This window comes from Hippoglossus stenolepis, chromosome 3, assembly GCF_022539355.2.
Source record: "Hippoglossus stenolepis isolate QCI-W04-F060 chromosome 3, HSTE1.2, whole genome shotgun sequence".
Taxonomy (NCBI): Eukaryota; Metazoa; Chordata; class Actinopteri; order Pleuronectiformes; family Pleuronectidae; genus Hippoglossus; species Hippoglossus stenolepis.
The window spans coordinates 23,150,091-23,174,769 of NC_061485.1; the positions used below are offsets into that span (position 1 = coordinate 23,150,091).

At 42.1% G+C, this 24,679-nt stretch overlaps 1 protein-coding gene across 1 annotated transcript in view; it reads left to right on the forward strand.

The window, feature by feature from the left end:
• Positions 1–7,699: 7,699 nt before the first annotated feature.
• The window catches only part of dnah1 (dynein, axonemal, heavy chain 1), a 30,741-nt gene continuing 13,761 nt past the window's right edge, over positions 7,700–24,679 (forward strand). Inside the window, exons 1-49 of the mRNA XM_047339328.1 lie at positions 7,700–7,876; positions 8,225–8,370; positions 8,601–8,748; positions 8,866–8,995; positions 9,076–9,219; positions 9,338–9,593; positions 9,729–9,886; positions 9,998–10,209; positions 10,543–10,841; positions 11,083–11,233; positions 11,319–11,512; positions 11,680–11,905; positions 12,476–12,595; positions 12,711–12,793; positions 12,891–13,032; positions 13,382–13,537; positions 13,679–13,877; positions 13,979–14,232; positions 14,842–15,054; positions 15,155–15,319; positions 15,409–15,530; positions 15,791–15,896; positions 15,996–16,175; positions 16,309–16,449; positions 16,556–16,719; positions 16,861–16,974; positions 17,062–17,250; positions 17,358–17,463; positions 17,699–17,812; positions 17,902–18,051; positions 18,171–18,257; positions 18,384–18,570; positions 18,654–18,745; positions 18,853–19,007; positions 19,116–19,293; positions 19,385–19,579; positions 19,681–19,800; positions 19,959–20,117; positions 20,229–20,330; positions 20,447–20,587; positions 20,800–20,960; positions 21,051–21,208; positions 21,608–21,781; positions 22,098–22,276; positions 22,470–22,700; positions 22,982–23,178; positions 23,360–23,495; positions 23,723–23,931; positions 24,047–24,218. Of these exons, the coding sequence (XP_047195284.1) occupies positions 7,700–7,876; positions 8,225–8,370; positions 8,601–8,748; positions 8,866–8,995; positions 9,076–9,219; positions 9,338–9,593; positions 9,729–9,886; positions 9,998–10,209; positions 10,543–10,841; positions 11,083–11,233; positions 11,319–11,512; positions 11,680–11,905; positions 12,476–12,595; positions 12,711–12,793; positions 12,891–13,032; positions 13,382–13,537; positions 13,679–13,877; positions 13,979–14,232; positions 14,842–15,054; positions 15,155–15,319; positions 15,409–15,530; positions 15,791–15,896; positions 15,996–16,175; positions 16,309–16,449; positions 16,556–16,719; positions 16,861–16,974; positions 17,062–17,250; positions 17,358–17,463; positions 17,699–17,812; positions 17,902–18,051; positions 18,171–18,257; positions 18,384–18,570; positions 18,654–18,745; positions 18,853–19,007; positions 19,116–19,293; positions 19,385–19,579; positions 19,681–19,800; positions 19,959–20,117; positions 20,229–20,330; positions 20,447–20,587; positions 20,800–20,960; positions 21,051–21,208; positions 21,608–21,781; positions 22,098–22,276; positions 22,470–22,700; positions 22,982–23,178; positions 23,360–23,495; positions 23,723–23,931; positions 24,047–24,218 (7,992 nt within the window). The remainder of the gene's footprint in view (positions 7,877–8,224; positions 8,371–8,600; positions 8,749–8,865; positions 8,996–9,075; positions 9,220–9,337; positions 9,594–9,728; positions 9,887–9,997; positions 10,210–10,542; positions 10,842–11,082; positions 11,234–11,318; positions 11,513–11,679; positions 11,906–12,475; positions 12,596–12,710; positions 12,794–12,890; positions 13,033–13,381; positions 13,538–13,678; positions 13,878–13,978; positions 14,233–14,841; positions 15,055–15,154; positions 15,320–15,408; positions 15,531–15,790; positions 15,897–15,995; positions 16,176–16,308; positions 16,450–16,555; positions 16,720–16,860; positions 16,975–17,061; positions 17,251–17,357; positions 17,464–17,698; positions 17,813–17,901; positions 18,052–18,170; positions 18,258–18,383; positions 18,571–18,653; positions 18,746–18,852; positions 19,008–19,115; positions 19,294–19,384; positions 19,580–19,680; positions 19,801–19,958; positions 20,118–20,228; positions 20,331–20,446; positions 20,588–20,799; positions 20,961–21,050; positions 21,209–21,607; positions 21,782–22,097; positions 22,277–22,469; positions 22,701–22,981; positions 23,179–23,359; positions 23,496–23,722; positions 23,932–24,046; positions 24,219–24,679) is intronic.

Sequence of the window (24,679 nt, forward strand, 5' to 3'; positions counted from 1 at the left end):
ACGTGATCAGGCCTCGATTTGTATCTCTAAATAGTTAATCTAATCACTTAGGCTATGTGGATTCGGAACAGTTGTTTTTATACCAGTCAGAAATACTTTTCCTTTTGTTTTGAAGACTGTGGCGGTAAAAGCTTGACGATATCCACTGGCCGAAAGAGCAACCAGTAAATGCCATGGTTAATAGGGTGTGCCTGAGTTTAAACACTGAAGTCAAAGTTAATTATCTTGTTGGATTTTTGAAGAAAGACTCAATCGTGTATCCTTTGCAGCATAAAACACACAAGTTAGATGTCTGATTTGACCATAGTTCCACGAAATTCTAGACACTTGCACAATTTAAGGTCATACTAGTAATCCTTTCTTGAAAATCATCATTCAACACAGCTTGAAGTGAAAAGGTCAAGGTTAGAGGTCGACTGCAAAGATCTACAGTTCAAGTCCAATAAATAAAATAAAAGCAAGAGGGCTGTATTTCTTCAAGACTGTTTGAGTCAGTCTGTTACTTTGATTTACTATTACTGAGCATAATAATTCATGTAGACCACTTACAAAGAAAGACTCCCCTGCTGACGTTTGCTGTCATGATCCTCGTGTTATGGAGGTTTTAATCAAGCACAGAGACAGTTTAAAGTTAGTCTGTTAACGTGTGTGTGTGCGTGTGTGCGTGCGTGCGTGCGTGCGTGTGTGCGTGTGGTGTTGCGCATGTGCATGTGTGCGTGCGTTCTTGTGCTCTTGCATGATGGGTTTCAAATGCATGGTGTTTCTTTGATGTGAGAGAATGAATGACACTGATTAAGCTGTCAGGCCGGAGACTGATAGAGGCCAGATGAGGCAGGATGACAAATCGAGGCCTCTGTGAAGCACTTGGGCCGGTTGCCAAACCAATAATGCGTGCGTCTGTGAGCTTATGTGTGGATTTGAGGGTGTTTGTTCGTAGAAGAGTTACGGTTGAAAAACGCTCACATATGTGTATGTGACGGGAAACTATGCAGAACTGTTTCCATTTATTTTTTATTAATTTTTAATGAGGAGGAATGTCGGGAATGTTAAAGAGTGGCTCACTCAAAAAGCCTTAAGTCGAGCGGTGATGACTCATTTATAGCAGAGACTCCTGTTTAATATTAGACAACAAATGAACCTCCCACACAGACACACTTACAAACACACACTCTTGTTGTATGCCTGCCTGACTTATTTACATATGTTCATGATGCCATCGACTAACAAGCCCAAGATTTGCTTTTACGTGACACCAGCGCGCTCACAAGCATGAAAACGTGCAAACACACAAAATTGCTTCATAACTGTTTTCTGGCTTTCCAGCGGCCACCCACATAAACAAACCAGAGCACACATTGGTTTTCTACCACAAAAACAGACACAGCCGAGTGACTGATTCCACTTCCAGCTCATGTTGCACACCCACATAGATAAAGCACGCCGACTTGTTTTACAAAATAATTTATTGTAACTCTTTCAAGCAACATCAGTGGATACAAAGGAACCCTTGTTGGGCACTTTATTAAAATGAAAACGGCTGAACAAAGCTTTCTAACATAAGGGTGCTGGAGGTCAGAGGTCAGCCCAATGAGGTACGGATGAATGTAGGACACTCAACATCAGTTTGATAAAGACAGCAAAAAACATAATGCTTATACATAATAACCTCGACCATGGAGGTTGTGTTTTCACCCCTGTTTTTTTGTTTGATGGTTGGTTTGTTTGTAAGCAAAACTACACAAAAACTACTGGGTGGATTAACATGAAACTTGTTAGAAGGATGGGACAGGAAAGGACCTATTTCATTTTGGTGTGGATCCAAATCCAGGATTTGTTTTACACTTTCTATGATATTGCGAGAGAGGATGTTATTTTTTTGTCATTTTTACAATTTTTTCCACGGAATAATTCATGGCTCCTGATGAAAAAAATCACTGTTGGGCCTTAAACTCTACATCACGGTGGTTCTCCCACTATTATTTGGTTCCCCTATTAAAAGCTATACTCTGAGAAATGGAGCAAATGAAAGGGGAAAATTAAACACAGCTGTTTGAGGTCCTGAGCCACAGGTTAGGGGATTCCAAGCCACTTTGAGCCCCCTCCTCAACTCATTAAGCTTGTCTTTTATTGGCCAAGACTCCTCCAGGGATTCACCCAACCCATAACAGCCAATCCATGGCACAGGCGTGCACAAGGGGTCACAGTTTAACAGCAGGACCTCAAATGACAGGATAAGCCAAAAATCTGCATGGAGGGACGCCTCACAGGTACGCTGCTGGTATCTGCTGTGCTCTTGTAAAATGCCTGGCCACAAAACACTGATATTAACGTGACGTTTGCTACCCTCGCTGTGGTTCTGTTTCATCTAAAAACTGACACCGGTGACGTTCATTGGCCACAGTGATGTTGTTGCTCAGATCCGATGTCCTTTAAAAGAGGGAAAGTGCTTTAAAGTGGTGTGCACTGATGGGTATTACGTTGAAAGCAGTAGGTGTAAGTGATTTTTACAATGTGCCCAAGAGTTGCATTTGTTTCTAGTTCTACAGTGCCAATGTGCAAACCATTTAGAAGAGTTTTTAACTCTGTAGCAAATCACACCCACATGTTTTTTACACCTTTTTTGGGGTAGATAAATAGGTATTCTCAAGAATTCCTGATGAGACTTTATCGGAAACTACAGCATACCATCATATGTTTCCACTCCTGTGTGCAAATGCAAAATTAAAACCGCACAGTAACGATGAAATGGGTTTCTATGGGAGAAAAGAAGGTACATGGGAATATCTGTGTCCTCTAAGCCCTCCGGGGCTTGCCCAACAATGTGACAGCAAGAGGGGGATAGCAAGTGTTTGATCCTATCAGCCAACATCTGGCCCTCAGGAGGAGCTAAAGTTAGAAGCACATGCTGATGTCATTACTGTGAAATTGGAGTTATATTCACAAAGGCATGACCTGCACAACGTCCTGATACTGTAAAAGTAGAGCAGTGGGAGGAGAAGAGGTAAATGAATAATATGAGGATGAAGAGGAAAGAGGATGGATAACACATATGTGTGATGGTGTAAATGACTAATATTGACGTTCGTTGGTTGATGTTGAGCCAGATCTCTCATGTCAGCCTTTATCTGCTGTTGGACTATTAGAGTGTGGACAGAGGAGTCAAGGATGGATTAAAGCTGAGAAACGTGTGTTAGTATTTTTTTATTATCTTTCAACTCACCTAGATCTGCTGGCCACATCTGTCCATTCAAGTCCCATTGCCATGGTAGGCTCCCGGCTCCAGAGATGGCTGAAGCGCTGCCAACGGAACACTGGTAAGGGTCCACCACCTCATCAGAGACTTGTGGCTCTCGTGTGGTTTTCTCTCTGGCCCCAATCTCCTCCCTGATGCAATCAATAGCATTAGGCATGTGTTAGCTATTAATAAACTGCTGCGGTCAGAATGATTTCAGGCCACCCCGATATGATAATGTCATCATTAGATGTGGGTTATTTAAACTCTTGGGGAAGTCTTTCATTTGGTTTAGGCTTCTCTCGTAGGGTGAGGTCATTGCTTTGTGGCTGAGCTCCATTGAGGAGACGCCAGTGAAGCTGACGGCCTCTCGCCAAACATTTCAATAGGCTCATCTCGTGCAATGACCCAGTGCTGCACATACACTGCAGTATCCACGGCATCCATATCAAGTCACTCTGTGTAATTGGCCTTTGATCTTTGGCTCCACTGTAAAGCACTTTGTTAATGACCTTCTCACAGAGCCGAGTACAAAGACGTAGGCCACCCCTGACCCCTTTGTCCTCATGATCACTGCCACAGCCAAGCACAAGAACTCCTGTTTATTTTCACACAGACTACACCTCAGCTACTCCCCACTTCCCTCTCGACCTCAATTTATCCCTATCTGCGTGGCAGCATGTCCTTCGCAAGTGACACGTGAGGGTTCAGACACATGAGACTATTCATTTGTGCTTCGCTACCCAATCTCAGGCTGCTCTGATGGGTTTCAACTGAAGAGGCCAGGGGTAGGAGCAGGGGCCGCAGTGCATGATGCCTCTGATCTACCATGGGAAACAGACAAGGTTATGATGCCCCTGTGACCCAGGAGTGTGGGGATCGCACGGGTCAATGGGGGTTTCCCCCCTTATGGACATATTTGAGCTGTCATGAATGTGAAACGAAGAGTATGCATGTTCAAGCACAGAAAAGTGTGCATTCCAATCAAATTCCTGTAGTTATCATTACTGCCATTACCATCACCATATGCACCAGGAACAGCATGGGACGTGAGTGTTCTGGTGCTTACCTGTGGAGAACAATGTCAAGGGAATGTCCCAGACCCTCAAAAGGTCAAACTTATATGTATATAGTGTATGTATATATCAAATATGTATATGTATTTAATATTTTGAGGTTTTGTTTTAGCAACGAGGATTTAGGAATTTAAGATAATTTGAATGAGAAATGGTCACTCACCAGTGACACAGAGAAATGGTTAGTTTCTGCAAAGAGAGGGTCACATTTCTTCTATTCCTCTGCTTGGCTTTCGTACTTCACTCCCTTGTTTCCCTCTCTCATTAAATGTAAGAACATTTTCATTATTGGTTTGTGTCTTTTTTCTGATTTCAAACTTGTTCTTTATTAGCATAAAGTAGCACCTCTACTTTCATTGTAGGCTACTGCTTTCCCTTGTCTAATGCCAATAAAGCTATTCTATTCTATTTTATTCTTTTCTATTCAGGTCATTTACTTGAGCAAAATATTGCAACGTTAAACCTTTAAAACACTTTTAAAAAATGTTCATGTATTCCATTTTTAGGTACCAGCGTCCACAGTATTTAGCAATCATCCATTAAATCTGACATATTACAACCTATTATAAGACTTGTGGTGCGTACAGGCTATAAGCATTTTAGTATTTTTTGTATTTTACTTTAGCTGCTGGTGGGAGTTGTACAATTGGCTACTAATAACTTTTATAACGTCTAATAACTTTTACTAATATACTTTGTGGGTAGTTTCATGTGTAACATGCCATATATGTTTTTACAAGTGATCACACTTTGTGTTTAAAACCTCTCTCTCTCTCTCTCTCTCTCTCTCTCTCTCTCTCTCTCTCTCTCTCTCTCATCTTCATCTCCATGACAACCGTTGCAGCGTCTAACACGCACGTAGTAACTTCCAAAGAGAAACAGAGATTCCAGCAGTTGAGCTTTAGCCTGTGTTCTATCGAGCTGTTAGAAGGAGCGACACAACCTGTAACTACATTAAAGTTAGGTAGGTCTGTTGTTTACACGATGAAAGGATCACACCTTTCAGAGAGTGGTTGTTTATTTCATGGTGTTAATTCTGTGATTTGGAGAAGGCTATTGTTATTAGCTACTAGCTTCACGGGGAGACGGCAAGCTCAAATCGTGGCAGCGGCAGCTCGTAGAGGCACTTCCGGTGGCAACAGAAACTGCCACTGATTTGTAAAGGCAGTTGCCGCGATTTGAGGCGATTTGAGGCGATTTGAGGCAGCTGTCAGTTGCCACACCTGTTTGACCGCAACTACCGCTGTTTGTGACGTATTCAATGCGATTTATACGTAGTTTAGAATCTTTATCAGCGTGTCACTGTTCTGAGCACCAAGAATAATTGATCTGTATTTCTCCACTTGTCTTGTGAAACATGCTCGTTTATATGGCTGAATTGCACCGATTCTGCTTAACTGCTGTTGATGCTTTGCCTGTGTTTTGTGTCATTGAACTGAAGCTTGCGATCACACTGCTACCAGGCTGCATTAGGGCACCTGCCGCGGCAGCTCCCACCTTTGTTTGGAGGCAGCTGCCTCTGTCGCCACACTGTTTGGAGGCAGCTGCCTCTGCATTTTGCGCCCTAGGCAACCGCCTATGTCGCCTATGCTAGGAGCCGCCCCGGCTCGTAAGTACTGTATTTTAATACGGCCGAATTCCCAAATAAATATTTTCTATCCAGATTTATCGGTTTTCATCTGAAAAAAAAAACGTTTTAGGGGTTTAGTTAAGTAATGCCCAGCTCACACATAACATCCTGGGAAACGCGTGGTGACATCTATGATGGTCAACAAGAATTTGTTACCTTTCTATATCACAATCAATAATTACCCTCGGCTATATTTTTACTCTCCTCATGAGTAGCTGCTGTCTCCCTAAGAGAATTTAAAACTGGCTCCTGTTTCTGTTCTTCTTTTAAGGACGTTAGGCTCAGCACTGGCCTTTGATCAAGACCACACCAGCAGATACATGCTTTGCTAGGGCAGAGGGTCCTTCTGACTTAAGACACCGCTATTAGGGGCTTCACCACTGCCTCCTTTTCCACTGTTATGGAGGAGTCAATGAGTGCTTTAGCACAATGCAGCCTCCTGTTGCCGTGCAAAATCCACATAGGTCTGCCTTGATTTAATTCTTTCAGACCTAAACTGCTGTCTGTAGGCTTCTGGGAACCTGATAATAATCATCCGTAGCATCTGGACCTAGCGCAATATAAGCCTTGTGAGCCTTTTCTGTCAATGAGCCTTGTATCAGTGTCACCCACTGCGCTTTGGGCCATACACGTTGCAGAGCAATTTTCTCAAACATATCAAAAAATGATTCAACTTTACCAGGATTAAACTTTGGTATAAGGGGAAAACATTTATTGATATCAAAAAAGTGTTTTTCCTCGTGATCCCTGCTGGCTAGAGCAAGCTTGGCCTTTTCAACTTCACGCCAGGCTCCGCACTCGGCCAGATCAGACTCTGTCGTATCTTTTTTTTGTTCAAGTGACCTCGCTCTACACCTAACCCTACACCTAAACCCTAGAATAAATAAATAAACAAAGCTCCTACTAATCTTAACATGACCCCAAACACTTGTGGCAACTGTGACAGCTGCCTCCAAACAGTGTGGCAACGGAGGAAGATGCCAAACAGTATGGCATCAAGGGCAGCTGCCTCCAAACAGTTTGGAATCAAAGGCAGCTGCCTCCAAACAGTTAGATATCATAGGCAGCTGCCTATACATATCAGAGGCAGTTTCTGTTGACACCGGAAGAGCTTCTACAAGCTACCGCTGCCACGATTTGAGCTTGCCCTTACTGGCTTAACGTTGCATTACATTTTAAGCTAGTGAAGCTAACGAGCAAACTAACTATCCTGTCATTACAACTGTATGTGTTGGATGTGTTGTAATTAACAGGTTTCGTGCCAAAGAGTGATCATCTGCCAGTAGGTGACTGCACAGCCTTTTAAAGCTATACTTCACAATTTATATTACTTCCAACAGTCATAACTTACACACACACTCAACTTTATGTCCCTGGTGATAGTAGTTGTGTTGGCCAAAGAAGACTTGGCTATAGGCAATACTATTGTTATATGTGATGAAATGGTTTATCAAGTGTTTGTCATTCTCTGCCCATTAAGAGGAGGTTAAAACCCCAACCTTCACTCAGGACCAAAAATCTGTCTTTAAACTAATATGAAATAATAATGTGACATTTACTGCAATAGTCAACAATATCGACTGATATAATTTTTGACTGTATCGTCAAGCCCCAATGTCTAATCTCCCTGATTATACAACTCATAAAAGTCACAGCAGCTCCATTAAACTGAATGGGAATCAGTTTCTGCCCACACATGTAAAATGGATATTAGATCCAGGCTTCTTTGTTCACACATACATTATATTTTTCTGTCAGAAAATGGAGGGCAAACATTTGCCTGGTTTGGGGTTACCTGTGCCACATCCCCCCACAAAACCTCTGGAATCCAAGCCCCCAACTCCAAGACACAGACGCAAACTCCCTCCGATCGGGAAATGTTCTCTGAATGAACAGAGGGGCTTCTACTCAGAGGACATCTCTACATTCAAGTTCCACGTAATTAAAAAGAACATTTCATTTAAACACTATTATAATGAAGTCTGTGTCAATGAATGAGCTTCTGCTGTGCTCTTATCTAAAGTAAGAGTAACTCTTTATTGATTAGTTTCCCACAGTGGAACCTGAAGTGAAGCAAAGGTCACAGGGGCAATCCATACTTCAGTTGAGTGAAAGCTATACACCAGAAGGTGAGATGATGTATTACATGACTTTTTCCACATATGCAGGCATTTTAAGTAATTATTTCTGATGTGCCAATTTTTACATGATAAGAGGAGAACATTATATACAGTCCCTTCTGCACTGTTCTCTGTAGTGTCAACCGTCAAGACTTCATCTGACCAGTGGGAGCATGTTAAAAAGGATTTCCATAGACCTGTCCCAATCCTATCAAAGAATTCTTACTTCCGACGGGGGGGAGATACACCGAAGGTGTACATGCCCTACCACACCATTCCTGGCCAGATACCCCGCAAGTTAGCGATAGAGAGGTTTGTGCTTTTTGTGTGTTTGCACCATATATGATAAAAGATGACATTTAATTTGTGAAGCTCTTAGCTTGTTGTATATTCTACCTGCTACATGATCAGAATCACTGGTGACACAAAAGTGAGTTTGACAATAAACTTTTAGCACACAGTGGTTGGTAGAGCTGTCCATGGGGATTTTAACTGCCTGTTGTTGTGACTTATTTATTCTGTTTTAAATTGTTTTCTTGTAGATGCCGAAGAGAATACTTGAGCTTAGACTTTGAAAATCTCCTCAAAGAAAAAGGAATAGATTCTAATCTTATAATGCAGAGACACCCGAGCAATGGTGATGAGCATTTGACCACACCAGGCAACCCTTTGTCAGATTTCCCACTGGAAGTGAGTCTGTTACTGCTACAATCTTGTCTTTAGCATCTTGCTGTTTGATTACATTACATCTTATGTGTTTAGGCTCAGCACCATGCCACAGTTAACTTTCATGCATTTTTCCCATAGATATTTGACAATGACGACTATGACTGCCGGACTCCAGATGACTGGCTTACTCTGGGCAATGACGAAGGATCAACTGATCACAAACCTTTACCTGCGAAAGCACTGCTGCCTACAGATAACAAGACTCCTGGTAAAATATTGTACTGGCTAAATATATTTAACATAAAGATGATTTTCAAGTCTTTGATGGATACTCTATGTCTTTTGAAGAGAACACCAAGACCTACTGCCTGGACTACAACTGGCATTTAGTAGGGGTTCTTGACTACAGTAAAGAGAAATGTCTGTATTTGGTGGAGAAGGTCCATCAAAACAACAAACTGACAGATGACCACAAAAAGAGCAAATCTCCTGGTGCGTTGTTATGTCTTTTCATCACAATAAGACAGTATTGTCTAATTATTTCCTTGACATAATTTTCTCTGTGTCATGTTAACTCTATGTCTGCCTTCCCTTACCCTCTGTTGCATAGGGATGAACAGTTGTCTACCAGGCACTAAGCACTGGGTTCCCAGGATCAGACTGCTATTCCTTGCTGAGGACCCACGTTTATTTATAGAACGGCTTCAGTTTGCGCTGCGCAGCAGAGAAAAGACAGACGCTCTGCTTCTCTACCACTCGTCTGTGGAATATATGCCCACCATGGAAGGAATGATATCCCTTGATACCCACAGTCTCCAGCATATGACAAAACACGCCCCTTCAACCTCTGGGCTCAGGCCGGAGATGTGAGTAATGTCAGCATCATATTACTGATGTAAATTTTCCCTTGTTCAGTATGGTGTGATTTATAATTGAGCTCACATAATTGAAAACATAAATTAACAAGTGAAAAGTGAATAAAGTGACTATTATTTGTGCAGTGTGGAGCAGTGCACAGGAGACCTGGAGAAAGAGTTAAAACGTGAAAATGACCGTGTTATGAACCGCATGATCTTTAACAAAGTTGTGATGAGCCAACCAGAGGAGTTTTCACACATCACTCTGCCAGATAAAGACCCTGAGCATGTACCACAAAAAGGTGAGCCATTTGTATACGTTAGTTTTACTCCCTTGACTCCCGATTAAATAAATGTGTCAGCACCAAAAACTTTTCCTCTGCATCTAAATACTCGATTGTTTTTACTTACAGGATGCATTTCAGTTCCTCAGTTTGACTATGAGAGCAACCGAGCTGCATTTATCTTCCATTCGCTGCTCATGAAGCCGGAAGTGATCTGTGTACTTTCTGCAATATGGTTTGAGTGCAACAAAGTAGCTAACATGAGGCTGTTCAATGTCACCTCGATCAAACCACTGCGCCTGGATGACTTCGAAGTCCTCCAGTCTCAAATGCATACTCAGGTATTGTAGCAGCAAAGTAGGTTTTCCTCTGTCAGTGCTAGGTTATGAATGATTGATAAAAGGTTGACCGCATTGCTAAAAATGGTCATCGGGGCAATTGTTGCTTAATCATGCATCTTACTGCGGATTAACAGCTTCTTTTTCTTAGTTACATACTACTGATATAATAAATACATGTTGAAATCCCATTAATTTACTGTTTAATTTAACAGAAGTTACATGGTTTGGCTGAGGTTAACTGGGAACAGCTAGGGAAATGAATCAATAATATGGCATATGAGACACCTGACTTCCTTGAACAAAGACACACCTCATCATTTTGTCCCTCTTCAGATCAGCTTGTATCTTCAGGAGTCATGGACGCTCACGCTGAGCAACAGCATCCGTTCAAACCTGGAGAACATCGGCCAGGGCGCGTACAACATAAATGAGTCTCTCTGGCAGATGTACAAACTCTCCAAGCTGTACAGACTGATGGATGTGGTGCGCTTCAACATGCAGGACTCCCTGCGCTACCTCGTGCTGGATTCGCTGCTCAGCCTGAATCACTCTCTGTTGGACACCTGCCAAAGTGTGCTGACATGTCCTCAGGACATGGTCTGGGGGAGCGACCTTATCACCAGCCCCTACAAGTAGGACAGCATGCACTTTCAATATTTAGTATAAACACACATTGGTACACATTCATATGCATAGAAACATCCCACACTTTGTTCTCTTACACATCTGTGTTTTCTTACCGCTTACTGTAACCTGATGTCAGTTATACATGATGCTCTCAGTACAGTTTTAATGTGTGATTGTGACAAAACCTATTATTGTGTTAAATATTCAGTATGTGGTTGATAATGTTACTCCATTGTCCACATCTAGACCAAAAAAGAACCCATTGTTCCTGTTGGACCTGGTTCTGGACCAGACTGGAGCTCATTACAGCACACCACCAGAGAAATTTGAGGCGACTCTTGCTAACCTGTTTGATAAGGGCATTCTGGCTACATACAATGTACCACAGCTTGATAAGGTAAAATAAAATATGCACTCGCCTCCAACACACAACACGAAGTTGGAATGAAAAGGATTTAACTGTTCCTCTCTTTCCATGCAAGTTTGTGATGCAGAAGTTGTATATCGGTGATAATCCAATGCTCATATCGGTGAAACTGTGGGAACCACAAGTAACGGATCTAAGGGAGAAGGTCCGCAAAGCTCTGATACAAGCAGCCATACCTCTCAGGGCTTACGCTGCTGAATATGAGAAACATTTAGACCTTCACAGCTTGGACATAGAAACCTTCCTCGAGTAAGTTTGTATTTAAAATTACAAATACAAGTTCTCACAACTCACTGTCACAAGTGTGAAAATGGGTTTCCAGATTTATGGTCCATTCAGGAGGCTTATAAATAAAAAATAGTTTTCTTCTGAATAATTCCTAATTTCTCTTTTGTCTTGTGTGTTGTGGCTGCCAGTTGTCAAATGAATGAAGAACAGACATCCCAAGAAGTGAAGAAAGAGGTGGAACAACACCTCACAGAGAAGGAGAGGATAGAACGGTCCTTGCCATCCTCCATTGTGATTGGTCCATTTGTCGTTCGTGTAGAGGCTGTACGTCAGGCACTCTCTAACAAAAGGAAGGCTTTAGCCAATGCAATGCTGCATCGCCTCGCTCTGAAGCTTCGTAAGAGGATTGATGATGTAGGTCAACATAAGTATTTCTTTATACATATGGTGTGGTGGAGGAAGTACTCAAACATTTTACTCAAGTAAAAGTAAGCCCCACATTAACTTTTCTACTTGAATAGAAGTAAGTACTTCCTTTTAAAAAATGTCTAAGTATTATTAAGTATTTTTACTTCAGTAAGTACAAGTTCTAATACTATTTCCCAATGCAAAGGTCTACTACACTATTATTGCTGAGTCTCTGGGGTGACCTCCTTCTGTAAGAAACATGTTGGCGTACCTGCCCGTGCTTCTAGCAGTTATCAGGCAGTGCACGTTCATTTGTTTTAGGGGCGTAGCTTTGACAAGAGTTCTGATGGGGGTGGGTGGGATGTACCGTTGCTGACTTTTCCAGGATTACCAACCCTAGTATAATAACAAAGTAGATGCACTTTGTTACATCCCATCACTGGTATCATGTATGTGTGTTCTGATCATCTTTACACAGGATCTACATCAACTTCCAACTGTAGAGTTTTGTTGTGTAGAAACTTTCCTGCTTTTCAATTTGCATTGTGAATGTTGTTATTTTGTGTGTATGTGTAGGCGTGTGAAGAGTGTAACGTTATGAGTAGGAAGTTGCATGAGAAGCCAGATGGCATTGAGGAACTGAGTGAGAAGAAGGACTGGATGAAACAAATCCCAGAACAGCTCAAGGGCTACAAGGTACAGGACTGAAATGTTGAAGTTAATATCCCTGTCATTCATTTTATTCTGAAAGTTTTACCTTGTCAGTAACTCTTATGTAACTCTTGTTTTTTTTTCGATCTGCCCACAACAGGAACTCATTGGCAAGATCCTGTCCGACTATGAAGTAATGGAAGAATTCTGTTACTCTCTGTCAAATGAGGATTCTAATCAAAAGTAAGTATCACGTTTATTAAGAGCAATGGGCTTTGAGTTGTTAGAGCCCATAGATGGAACAGAGATTTAAAATTGTAATTGTTATTTACCTATCTAGGTGGGCAGCTATCAAAGGGCCTCAAAAGATAATTGGCCAGATAGAAGAAGCAGCCAGCCATTATTTGGAGGATGAGGAGCGCTTCAGTAAGATCCAGCAAGCCAATCAGAATGGCTTTGAGGAACAACTAGAATCTCTTCAGGTCAGCTGAGACAACTAGGGTTTTTATTTTATTTAATAACTATTCACTACAGTGTCAACTAAGACCAGATACCCACTGTAAGATAGAACTACTTCCAATACGATTCCCAGTTTCAGTGCTGTATAAGAAATGTTTCTGACCTCACAGGAATTTGTCTGGAACTGGACATGTGTTATCTTTGATGATGTGTCAGCAGCTCTCTTGTGTGCTGCTGTTTTTCTTTAACTTGTTTCATTAATCTCAAAAATCATGTACTTTAGAAAGGCCTCAGTTCTTTGTTTATTCATCTCAGAAATTGCTTTGTTAAAATCATGTTATTTGTTATAAATCACTCCAACTGTGTTTGTAGATGCTGATTGCTGGGTTTGGGAGCCATGCAGACATTGATCATGCTCATCAGACGGCCAATGAGGTGAGGCGTATAAGCAAGCAACTGAAGGAGTGCCAGGCTATGGCCCAAACCTACAACAGCAGAGAACGTCTGTTTGGTACTCCTGTCACAAACGTAAGTGAATGTACATCGAGCCAGCTGGTTAAGACCAAAATGTAGATTAATGTGTGTTGTCCTTATAAATAAATATACTAAGTTCAATGAAATAAATCAAGTAAGTATGCTTTTTCTGATCATGAAAAATGTGTTTTGCAGTATGATCGTCTACAGAAGCTTGTTAAGGACCTCCAGCCTTTTAAAGACCTATGGACCACCACATCTGATTGGTTACATTGGCATGAGAATTGGCTCACTAACCCACTGTCCACCATCGACCCCGAGCAGCTTGAGCGCAATGTCACAGACGCCCACAAGACCTTGCACAAATGTATTAAACAGTTCAAGGACGTTCCTGGTAGGTGAATATGTGTCATCGTTCAAACCTGACAAAGTGGAGTGTGTTTGTTTGTTTGTGTGCTGCAGTTGACCTGTTCTCTTTGTTTTGTGTGATGCTAGACTGCGAGTTGGTGGCGACATGGATCCAAGGCAAGATTGAGGACTTCCGTCCTTACATCCCTCTGATTCAGGGCCTTAGGAACCCAGGGATGAAAAACCGCCACTGGGAGATGCTCTCTGAACGCATTGATATGAAAGTGAAGCCCAAAGCCAACCTGACCTTCTCCCGCTGCTTGGAGCTTGGCCTTCAGGACCACGTGGCGGACATAGCTCATGTGGCTGAAGTGGCTGGGAAAGAGTTCACCATTGAGCAGGTACCTTACAAGTGCAGTGTTGTATGAAGTGTTTAGTTGTGTTTTGTACAGTGGTTGTGATTAATAGAGTGATTCTGTGGAACTGCAAAGGAAGGAAAGGGTTTTGATTTATTTCTATCATCAACATGAACCATAAGTTTAAATTAAATTTTTATTCAGCATTAGAGAAGGGTGCTACTCCTACAAAACCATGAAAAATCCATCCATCAATCCATTATCTATACCCCTTATCCTTATCCTATTTGGGGGTTGTGGGAGGAGCTGGAGCCAATCCCAGCTGACATTGGAGGAGAGACGGGACACATCCTGGACAAGTCCCCATCGAACCGCAGGGCCAACATACAGGAACGAACAACCATTCAAACTCACATTCACACCTACTGGCAATTTAGAGTCTCCAATTACCCCAATCTGCAGGTCTTTGGGAGGAAGCTGGAGAACCTGGAGAAATCCCACGCAAACATGTGGAGAACGTGCAAATTTCCACACACCACCATGCTGCCCTAGTTCCTTTCAACTCTACTTAAATTTCCCTGCTGATGCACGGTGTCAATGTGTGACTATCTTCAATATAACTGGTGAATGCTACCTTTTTTTTCTCACACCCAGGCCCTGGAGAAGATGGAAAAAGAGTGGGCGGTGATACTTTTTGATGTGCTGCCGTACAAGGAGACAGGCACCTACATCCTGAAGAGCCCGGATGAGGCGTCCCAGATGCTGGATGACCACATCGTCATGACTCAGAGCATGTCCTTCTCTCCTTTCAAGAAATCCTTTGAGGGCCGCATTAACTCCTGGGAGAGCAAGCTCAGAATGACTCAAGTACACAGACACACACACACACACATACACACACACATATTCTCACTCATTATCACGCAGTGTCTTATGTTGTGCTGCTGCCCCCTTCTGGTGCCTGCAGGATGTGCTGGAAGAGTGGCTGACCTGCCAGCGATCCTGGCTCTACCTGGAGCCCATCTTCAGCTCTGATGATATCAACGAGCAGCTCCCTGTCGAAGGAAAACGATACCAGCAAATGGAGCAAACATGGAAAAGCGTCATGCAAACTGCCTTCAGCAATCCAAAGGTCAGAGTTTCACATTGAAGGACGAAATTTTCCAAATATCTTTATTTTCTTCTTCTCTCTCATGTGTGTGTTTCTGCCTTTACTTCCAGGTGATCGAGCTGTGTCCAGATGCTCGTCTACTCAACAAACTGAAGAAGTGTAACACACTTTTGGAACAAGTGCAGAAGGGTCTCAGTGAGTACTTGGAGACAAAACGAGTCTCCTTCCCCAGGTAAGCCACAGTGAAAGAGTTCTGGAAATACTTTGGGTGGTCAGTTTCTGATAGTGTTAATAATAACAATTCCCTCAAAGTTTATTACGAAGTCACTTTAAGATGTGATTTCATCCCGTCACCAACAGCGAGTGGCTAAAACAAACTCTCTTTCTTCTGCTATAAATAGGCAGAGCTATGATACCAAGAGAAAAAATAAACAAAACTCTTGAAAAACACATGAAGACAATCTGAATAATACAGTGAATATTTGTTTGTAGGTTTTACTTCCTGTCAGATGATGAGCTCCTGGAGATTCTTTCCCAGACCAAAGATCCCACTGCCGTTCAACCACATCTGCGCAAGTGCTTTGAGAACATTGCCCAGGTTTGTTTTGCCTGGTGCTTTCTTTACAATGACTCTGTTTATAGATTACTGGAGACATAACATGAACACCTCATGACTGAGACATCTGTTGGTTGTCAGCTTGAATTCCAGTCAGATCTACAGATCACACACATGTTCTCTGGAGAAGGGGAGGAGGTGAAGCTGTTCCTGCCGGTATCACCGACTGGAAATGTGGAAAATTGGTTGAGGAATGTGGAGAGGTCTATGAAGGCCACGCTGAGGGATAGCATTGAAAGATCACTCAAAGTCTACCCTGAGGTCTGTGATCTTACTTTCAGGTTGATGTTTATGATGTGTTTAATACTCTTGTATGGGTTGTTTCATTTCAAGTTGAGGCATTTTTAAGGTGTCCAGCTTTGTAAGATCTCTGTGTCCGCTTTTGACCCCTCAGCAACCTCGTGTGGACTGGGTGTTATCCTGGCCTGGTCAAGTGGTGATAGCTGGCTGTCAAGTCTTCTGGACTTCGGAGGTGTCTGAGTCATTGGAGCAGGGAGACTTGGCCGACCGCCTTTTCCCCCAGCTACAAACACAGGTGTGTCCACTCGAAACTAGACTTCACTGGCAAATATTAAAACTAAATAACATTATATGTACATTTGTAAAAAAAAAATGTGTTTACACTTGGCTTTTCAATGCAGCTGGGTGACCTGGTGCAGCTGGTGAGAGGAGGTCTCTCTAGGATGCAGCGAGCTGTGCTTTCAGCCCTCATCGTCATCGAGGTCCATGCAAAGGATGTTGCAGCTAAGCTTGTGGAGCAGGAGGTCTCAAGCGTCAATGACTTTGAGTGGATCAGCCAGCTCAGGTTTAATGTTTGTTTTTGAATTTAGCTCCTGTCCCTGTTATTTCTGTCATTGATCCTGAGGCTGTTGTTGAGGCTAGTCAATATTTATCATTCTTGAATACTTTGTATGCAGAAATGATTAAAATACTGATTGTTTTTTAGGTACTACTGGGCAAAAGATGACTTGTTTGTCCGTGCTGTGAATGCGGAGTTCTTGTATGGATACGAGTACCTTGGTAACTCTGGACGCCTGGTCATCACCCCGCTCACTGACAGGTAGACACCAAGCTGTTTGGTATATCGTCTCTAGTTTTAACTGAATGCCATGAACTACTACTAAACACAGTTTTTCGGCTCTTTCAGATGCTACCTGACCCTGACCGGAGCTCTGCACCTGAAGTTTGGAGGAGCACCCGCGGGTCCAGCAGGAACAGGAAAGACAGAAACCACCAAAGACCTGGGAAAGGCTCTTGCCATCCAGACAGTGGTTTTCAATTGCTCTGATCAGCTGGATTACATTGCTATGGGCAAGTTTCTCAAAGGATTGGCCAGGTAAGAGGCAATCAGTGTAATGTATTGTCAGTTTCGCTGTAAAATGTCACAAACGTTGTCATCAATCTCAATCTTGTGCCTTTTCTTATCTGTCTCTTGTCCCGCAGCTCTGGTGCCTGGGCATGCTTTGATGAGTTTAATCGTATTGATGTGGAGGTGCTGTCTGTGGTGGCACAACAGATCACCACTATACAAAAGGCCCAGCAGCAAAGGGTGAGAAGTCAAAAAACAAGTCATCTGTGATATCATGGTATTGATGTCAGTCCAATACCATGTATTAATGGCTGTTACAATGTTTGAATTATATATAATGTTTTTCATTATGTTACTTCATGCATTGTAATAGAAGATACTACTCATGAATATAGAAAAATGATAGGCCTACACATACACTCTGTGAAGAGGCAGGATGTTTCTCTTAATCAATCGTGCAATGTTGTGTTTTTAGTTGGAGTTCTTTGAGTTTGAGGGATCGGAGATCCAACTGGTCCCTTCTTGTGCTGTATTCATCACTATGAATCCTGGATATGCTGGCCGCACAGAGCTGCCTGACAACCTCAAGGTTTGAAGTGATTATTGAATCTGAAATAACTGTGTAGCACCAGGGACAAGCAGATGGCGTTCAACTAAATGAGATTCCATCTTTTACAGGCCCTGTTTCGTCCCGTGGCCATGATGGTCCCTGACTACGCCATGATAGCTGAGATTTCCTTGTACTCATTTGGCTTCAGTGACGCCAAACTCCTCTCCAAGAAGATCACTGCCACTTTCAAGCTCTCGTCTGAACAGCTTAGCGCTCAGGTGCTGTGAGGATCCAGAGGAAATGAGATTTACAATTAGCGGTGTCTCCAGATACGATTCTCTCGACCAACGAAATGTGATATAAAGATGTACTGACCTTTACTCTTGTTTATCTGAAGGATCATTATGATTTTGGTATGAGAGCAGTGAAGACGGTGATTTCAGCTGCTGGAAACCTCAAGAGAGAAAATCCTGACATGGATGAGGTAAAATGCTTGTTTTGTATTTTAAGGAAGTATAAGAAAAAACATTACATGCTTATTATTTGAAAAAGTACACCGTTCCAATTAATATATCATATTTATTCATTTTGCAATCTCACTGTCTCCCAGGAGCTGATCTGCCTGCGGGCCGTTCAAGACGTCAACGTACCCAAGTTTTTACAGGACGACCTGAAGCTCTTCAGCGGTATTGTGTCCGATCTTTTCCCCAACACAAAGCAGGAGCCTATCAACTATGGCATACTTGAGGAATCCATGCGCAACGTATGCATCAAGAAGAACCTGAAAGATGTGGACGGTTTGTGTTTTTAGTGTTTCTTTACAGATATGAATTTTGCCGTATGTATAGAATCAGTAGATGACAGTATGTGATGTTTGCAGGGTTTATTAATAAGTGCATTCAGCTGTATGAGACCACTGTGGTGAGACATGGCCTGATGTTGGTGGGACCTTCTGGATCTGGTAAAACCAAGGTGAGTTTTTTTACACATTGTTTTTGTGTTTACAGTTTTAAGCACAAATTAAATTTTTGTCTTGCTGAGTATATTCCTGCATGTAAGTTTTACTGTTTGTGTTTTAGTGTTACGAGATACTAGGAGAAGCATTAACAGCTTTGAAGGGACAGCCCTCTGTGAGTGGTGGGGAGTACGAGCTAGTTCAGACATTTGTCCTCAACCCCAAATCCATCACCATGGGACAGCTCTATGGAGAGTTCGACTTGCTCACACACGAGTGGTAAGAAATAAATGATTCTACACAAACTACAGAACAAACAAAATGAGACACAGACAATCTTGTTATTATGGTATCATTTATCACTTTCTCTTTTTCTTCACCCTCTAGGACTGATGGCATCCTATCTTCTCTTATACGTGGCGGTGCATCATCTATGGACAAAGAGAGGAAGTGGTACATGTTTGATGGGCCAGTGGATGCCGTGTGGATCGAGAACATGAACACTGTGCTGGACGACAACAAAAAACTGTGCCTCAGCTCTGGGGAAATCATTAAGCTCACTGATGTAAGGTTTTGTTTTCACACTTGGATTGTCTGTTGATGTGTTGCCTTCTGTCCCTTGTGCGTCCAAACGTTTTTGCGTCTGCCTCCTGCAGGTGATGACCATGATGTTTGAGGTGCAGGACTTGGCAGTGGCCTCTCCAGCCACGGTGTCTCGCTGTGGTATGGTCTACCTGGAGCCCAGTATTTTGGGCCTTGTCTCTTTCACAGAGTGCTGGCTGAACAAGGTGCCTAAGGCCTTGAAGCCTTACACAGAGCGGCTCAACTCGCTGTTCACCAGGTTCCTGCAGGTGAGGGGGAAGACTTAACTGCAAGGATTTCTATTATCATAGATTATGATTGTATTAACAATCTATTGCTGTCTTTTTTATTTTTCTGAACTGTTATACAGGATTCCATCACATTTGTCCGCACATCAGTGAAGGAGGTCACCACATCCCTCGACAGTAACCTTGCCTGTAGTCTGCTTAAAATAATGGACTGCTTCTTCAGTCCCTTCGACACTAAAGAGGTGAGTTTTGCTGTGTTAGAATGACCCACAAAAAAGAAATATATATGTACAACAAGCCCTGGTAGATGTTTCATCTCGTGTCCTATGCTTTGAGTCTGTTGTTCTAGATAGTGTTGTGTTGATTGTGTGTCCCTTATCAATCATTTCTTGTCTTGTAGAATCAAAAGCCACCACATGAGAAGAAACTGGAGCGTTTGACAGAGGTGATCGAGCCCTGGTTCTTTTTCTCACTGGTGTGGAGTGTAGGTGCCACAGGAGACGCAGCCGGCTACCAGCGCTTCAGTGCCTGGCTCAAGGACAAGATGGCAGACGAGAAGGTCAGATTACAGTCTCTGTTTTAGCATCTTAATGACAAATTATTATCAATTGCTTGATTCTTTTTTGAACAGATGTATATTTTAAGTGACGTAGATTTCTTTTTCCTTCAGATTCAATTATGTTTTCCAGAGGAGGGCCAAGTATACGACTACAGGCTTGATGATGCAGGGATTAGTAAATTTGAGGATGACGATGAAGATGAGGAGAGAGAAGTAAAAAGATGATGCTTTAACATACAGATAATTAATTAACTATTGATAAGACTGTTAATATCATTTTACTAGTATTATACAGTTTTTATTCAATTCAACTTTTATATGTACTCTAGGTCCAGTGGGTCAGCTGGATGAAATACACAAATAGAGTTGTGATCACCCCAGAGACCAACTATGCTGACATCATCGTTCCCACAGCTGACACCATGAGAATGTCTTTCCTGATGGATATGCTTTTAACCAATATGAAACCTGTGAGTACTTTGAATTTAACATTCTGTCTACAAAAATATTTGATTAAATAAATGGCAACAAAAAAATGACATTTAAAATGGTATCACTTATTTGATATTAATATTTGAAACACTTCAGAATCTGACAATAAATGTTCTATATTTAAATGCTTTCATCCCCTTGAAGAGGCACCATCAGACTACATTAGTATTTGTATGTGTTTGTGATGCAGGTGCTCTGTATTGGTCCAACTGGTACTGGAAAGACATTGACCATGTCAGACAAACTGCTGAACAACATGCCTGCTGAATACATCACGAACTTCCTCATGTTCTCTGCACGCACCTCAGCCAATCAGACTCAAGACTACATCGACAGTAAACTTGACAAAAGGTAAGACTGCTCTAATACACATTGTCCACCTTACAATGCAATAATCCACAGTATCTCTGACTCACTATTTAAATGATGCCTGTGTGTCAGGCGGAAAGGGGTGTTTGGGCCTCCGATAGGGAGGCACTCCATCTTCTTCATCGATGATCTCAACATGCCAATGTTGGAGACCTATGGAGCCCAGCCTCCTATTGAACTGCTGCGGCAATGGATCGACCACGGAGGCTGGTATGACAGGAAGCAGATAGGTGAGAACGCTGAAATGTTTTTTTTTCTCTCATTAATTTAAATATACATACATATTTTATTTGTTGACCTTTCATTTCTTATCATGCTTCTGCACCAGCGACAGCCAGTAGCCAGATGCATTATGTTCTGGGTTGTCTGTATGTCCATCTGTGCCATTTTTGTAAACACATCTCAAGAAAGCCTAGAAAGAAACAAAGACATTTGGTGAAAACATTCACTTGGACTCACAGATTATATTTCAGTGGTTAATAGTTAAAGGTAACGTGAAATCTTCCTGGATGATGGAGGCATACAACTGCAGAACGACAATTCTAGTTGTACCAATTCCACAATATTTTGATCGGTTTAATCTGTTTTGTGATCTTTTTTTGTGTGTTTATCCTGTCGTCACTCCACAGGTACTTTCAAGCACTTGGTGGACATCAATTTTGCGTGTGCCATGGGACCTCCAGGTGGAGGCCGTAATCCCATCACCGAGCGCTTCACACGCCACTTCAATTTCCTGTCCTTCACTGAAATGGAGGATACCAGCAAGAAGAGAATTTTCTCCACCATCCTAGGCAGTTGGATGGGTGAGTCAGTGCTGATATTAAGCCAGTTTCAGGATAGAAAAAACTTTAATTAACTGAACAGTTTCTAACTGAGTTTTCATTTTCTTTCAGATGGAAATATGAGTAAGAAGGAACCAGGCAGTAAGTCAGGGGGATAGTGAAAGGAAGCAGACAAGGAGCACAAATCATATAAAATTTAATTTAATACTTTAAAGTTTTAACATTTTATTTATACAGTACATTTATCAAACACATACAAAATCATCTAAAAGTAAATAGATCTAGTAAATAGATTTTCTGAAGTAAATTTCATGTTTTATTGTTTTCACTTCATCAGGACCTGTGCCAGAAATTCAGCCGCTCAATGAGCCTCTGGTAGACGCCACAATCCGAGTCTATGCTACCATTACCTCGCAGCTTCTCCCAACTCCATCCAAGTCCCATTACACCTTCAACCTGAGGGACCTGTCCAAGGTCTTCCAGGGCATCCTCATGGCTGAGGCTGGCATGATAGAGGTAGTCAGAACCCACACAATCACATTTATGTGAAGTAATCACATTACTATAGATTGTCCTAATGTCTTTCTCAGGTTTAGTCACTTGATCCATATTAGAAATAACTTTTATGAGCGTTATATTGTACATCCTGACAGTAGATCCATCAGTATTCCTCCTTTATCTAAGCGTAGCATTACTTTGGTGTTTTTAGGGCAAGTTGCAGCTGCTTCAGTTGTGGTACCACGAAAGCTGCCGGGTTTTCCAAGACCGCCTTGTGTCTGTTGAGGACAGGGACTGGTTCAACCGACTCCTGAAGGATCGTATTGAGGAGTTTGACTGCAACTTTGAAGATGTTTTTTCTGGTCAGCAAGTTCTGTATGGGGATTTCATGATCCCTGGAGCTGACAACAAAGTCTACACACGTATAGAAGACAAGGAAAACGTGAGTGGACCCATGGCCTGTGTTGGAAAGAGGCTTAGCTATAGCTTCTGTAAACAGCTAACATTTGCATGCATAAAGCATTGACTTTTTTTTATTTCCCCGTAAACAAAAAATGGATGAAACATTTATATTTATTCAATTCACTCAATTCAGATTCTGATTAATTGATATTTTGTGTATTATAATGGCATCCTTCTCTCTGTTGATTATGTGACTGCATGCTTCATTCTGTTTCTGTAATGACTGTTTATCCTCTGCATTAAATGTATTTTGTTATCTAGTTGGCAAAGGTGATGGAGGAATACATGGAAGACTACAACCAGATCAGCACCACCAAGATGAAGCTGGTGCTCTTCATGGACGCCATTGAGCATGTATGCCGTATCGGACGCATCTTACGCCAGCCCCTGGGCAATGCCCTGCTGCTTGGAGTGGGTGGCAGTGGGCGCCAGTCACTCACTAAACTTGCGTCACATATGTAAGATGGCCAAACCCAAAAGTTTTAATGAATCCAAATCCAGTTTCTCAAGCTATTTTGATATATTAAAGGATCAAACTGAGATTTTCAGTTTTTATTACCTAAAAAAAAGGAAAAACAACAATATGGGCATTTGATGATCTTGTGGCCCCGTCTTCACAGTGTGTTTGTTTGTTTCCAGGTCAGAATATGATTGTTTCCAGATAGAGCTCTCCAAGAACTACGGCCAAACAGAGTGGAGGGAAGATATTAAAAGCATCATGTTGAAAGCTGGTCTTCAGGACCAGCAGATCACCTTCCTCTTTGTAGACACACAGGTAAAAAGCAGCAGTTTTTTACCACCTGATACCAACAGCATTATTTACCATACACCATACTGATTGTATTTCGTGTGTGTGGGGGGGATCCTGTTGTACTGTTCAACTTATTTTGAATACATATAAATTAAAGCTAAAACAATGTAGATCTCAATAATACCTATAAGTGAGTACGTGTCAGACAAGGCACCATTTTACTTATTCTTACCTCTGTGTTAATATACCAGATTAAGAGTGAGTCATTCCTGGAGGATATCAACAACATTTTGAACTCGGGGGATGTTCCCAACCTGTATGCATCAGACGAGCAGGAGCGTATCCTAGCAGCAATGAAGCCAGTGGTGTTAGACCTGGGGCAGCAGCCAACTAAAGCCAACCTCATGGCTGCCTACATCAGGAGGGTCCGCAGCAACATCCACATTGTGCTCTGCATGAGGTTAGTAACTTTGAAAATGAAAACAAATGGACTAGGTTTCTCCTTCATCTCTGTTAAACTCTTCGTCCTCTCCTTACCCAATTGCTTACAATTCTCTCCATTCCTTCTCCTGCAGTCCCATCGGTGAGGTGTTTCGTTCGAGGCTGAGGCAGTTTCCCTCACTGGTGACATGTTGCACCATAGATTGGTTCAGTGCCTGGCCAGAGGAGGCTCTGCGGGCCGTGGCCACATCATTCCTCAATGATCTGCCTGAGCTTAAAGTCAGCCCCACCGCCATGAACGGACTGGTAAGGAGGCCGTGTGTGTGTGTGTGTGTGTGTGTGTGTGTGTGTGTGTGTGTGTGTGTGTGTGTGTGTGTGTGTGTGTGTGTGTGTGTGTGTGTGTGTGTGTGTGTGTGTGTGAGTGCATGCATGCATTTGTGTATGCGTGCATGTGTGAGTTTCTTTGGTACGAAGGTTTTTAAAAAACATTGCCAAACTAAGGAAGTACTGTACGTTAACAAAGATCTAAACAAGAGGCTAAATGTGAGATAATGTTGAACCTCTGAACAATCACTTTGAGACAGGCTCATTATGGTTTTGATTTGTTTCTGTGTCTCATTTTTTACTAAAAAAAATGTAGATCTTAACGTCACTACTCCCACCAGCATTTTGCATGTAGTAACTAATCAAACATGCAGTTGAATGAATGTAGGGCGACTTAATAAAAGGCTGTGAACCCTGATTCCTCGCCGGTTGACAGTCCACTG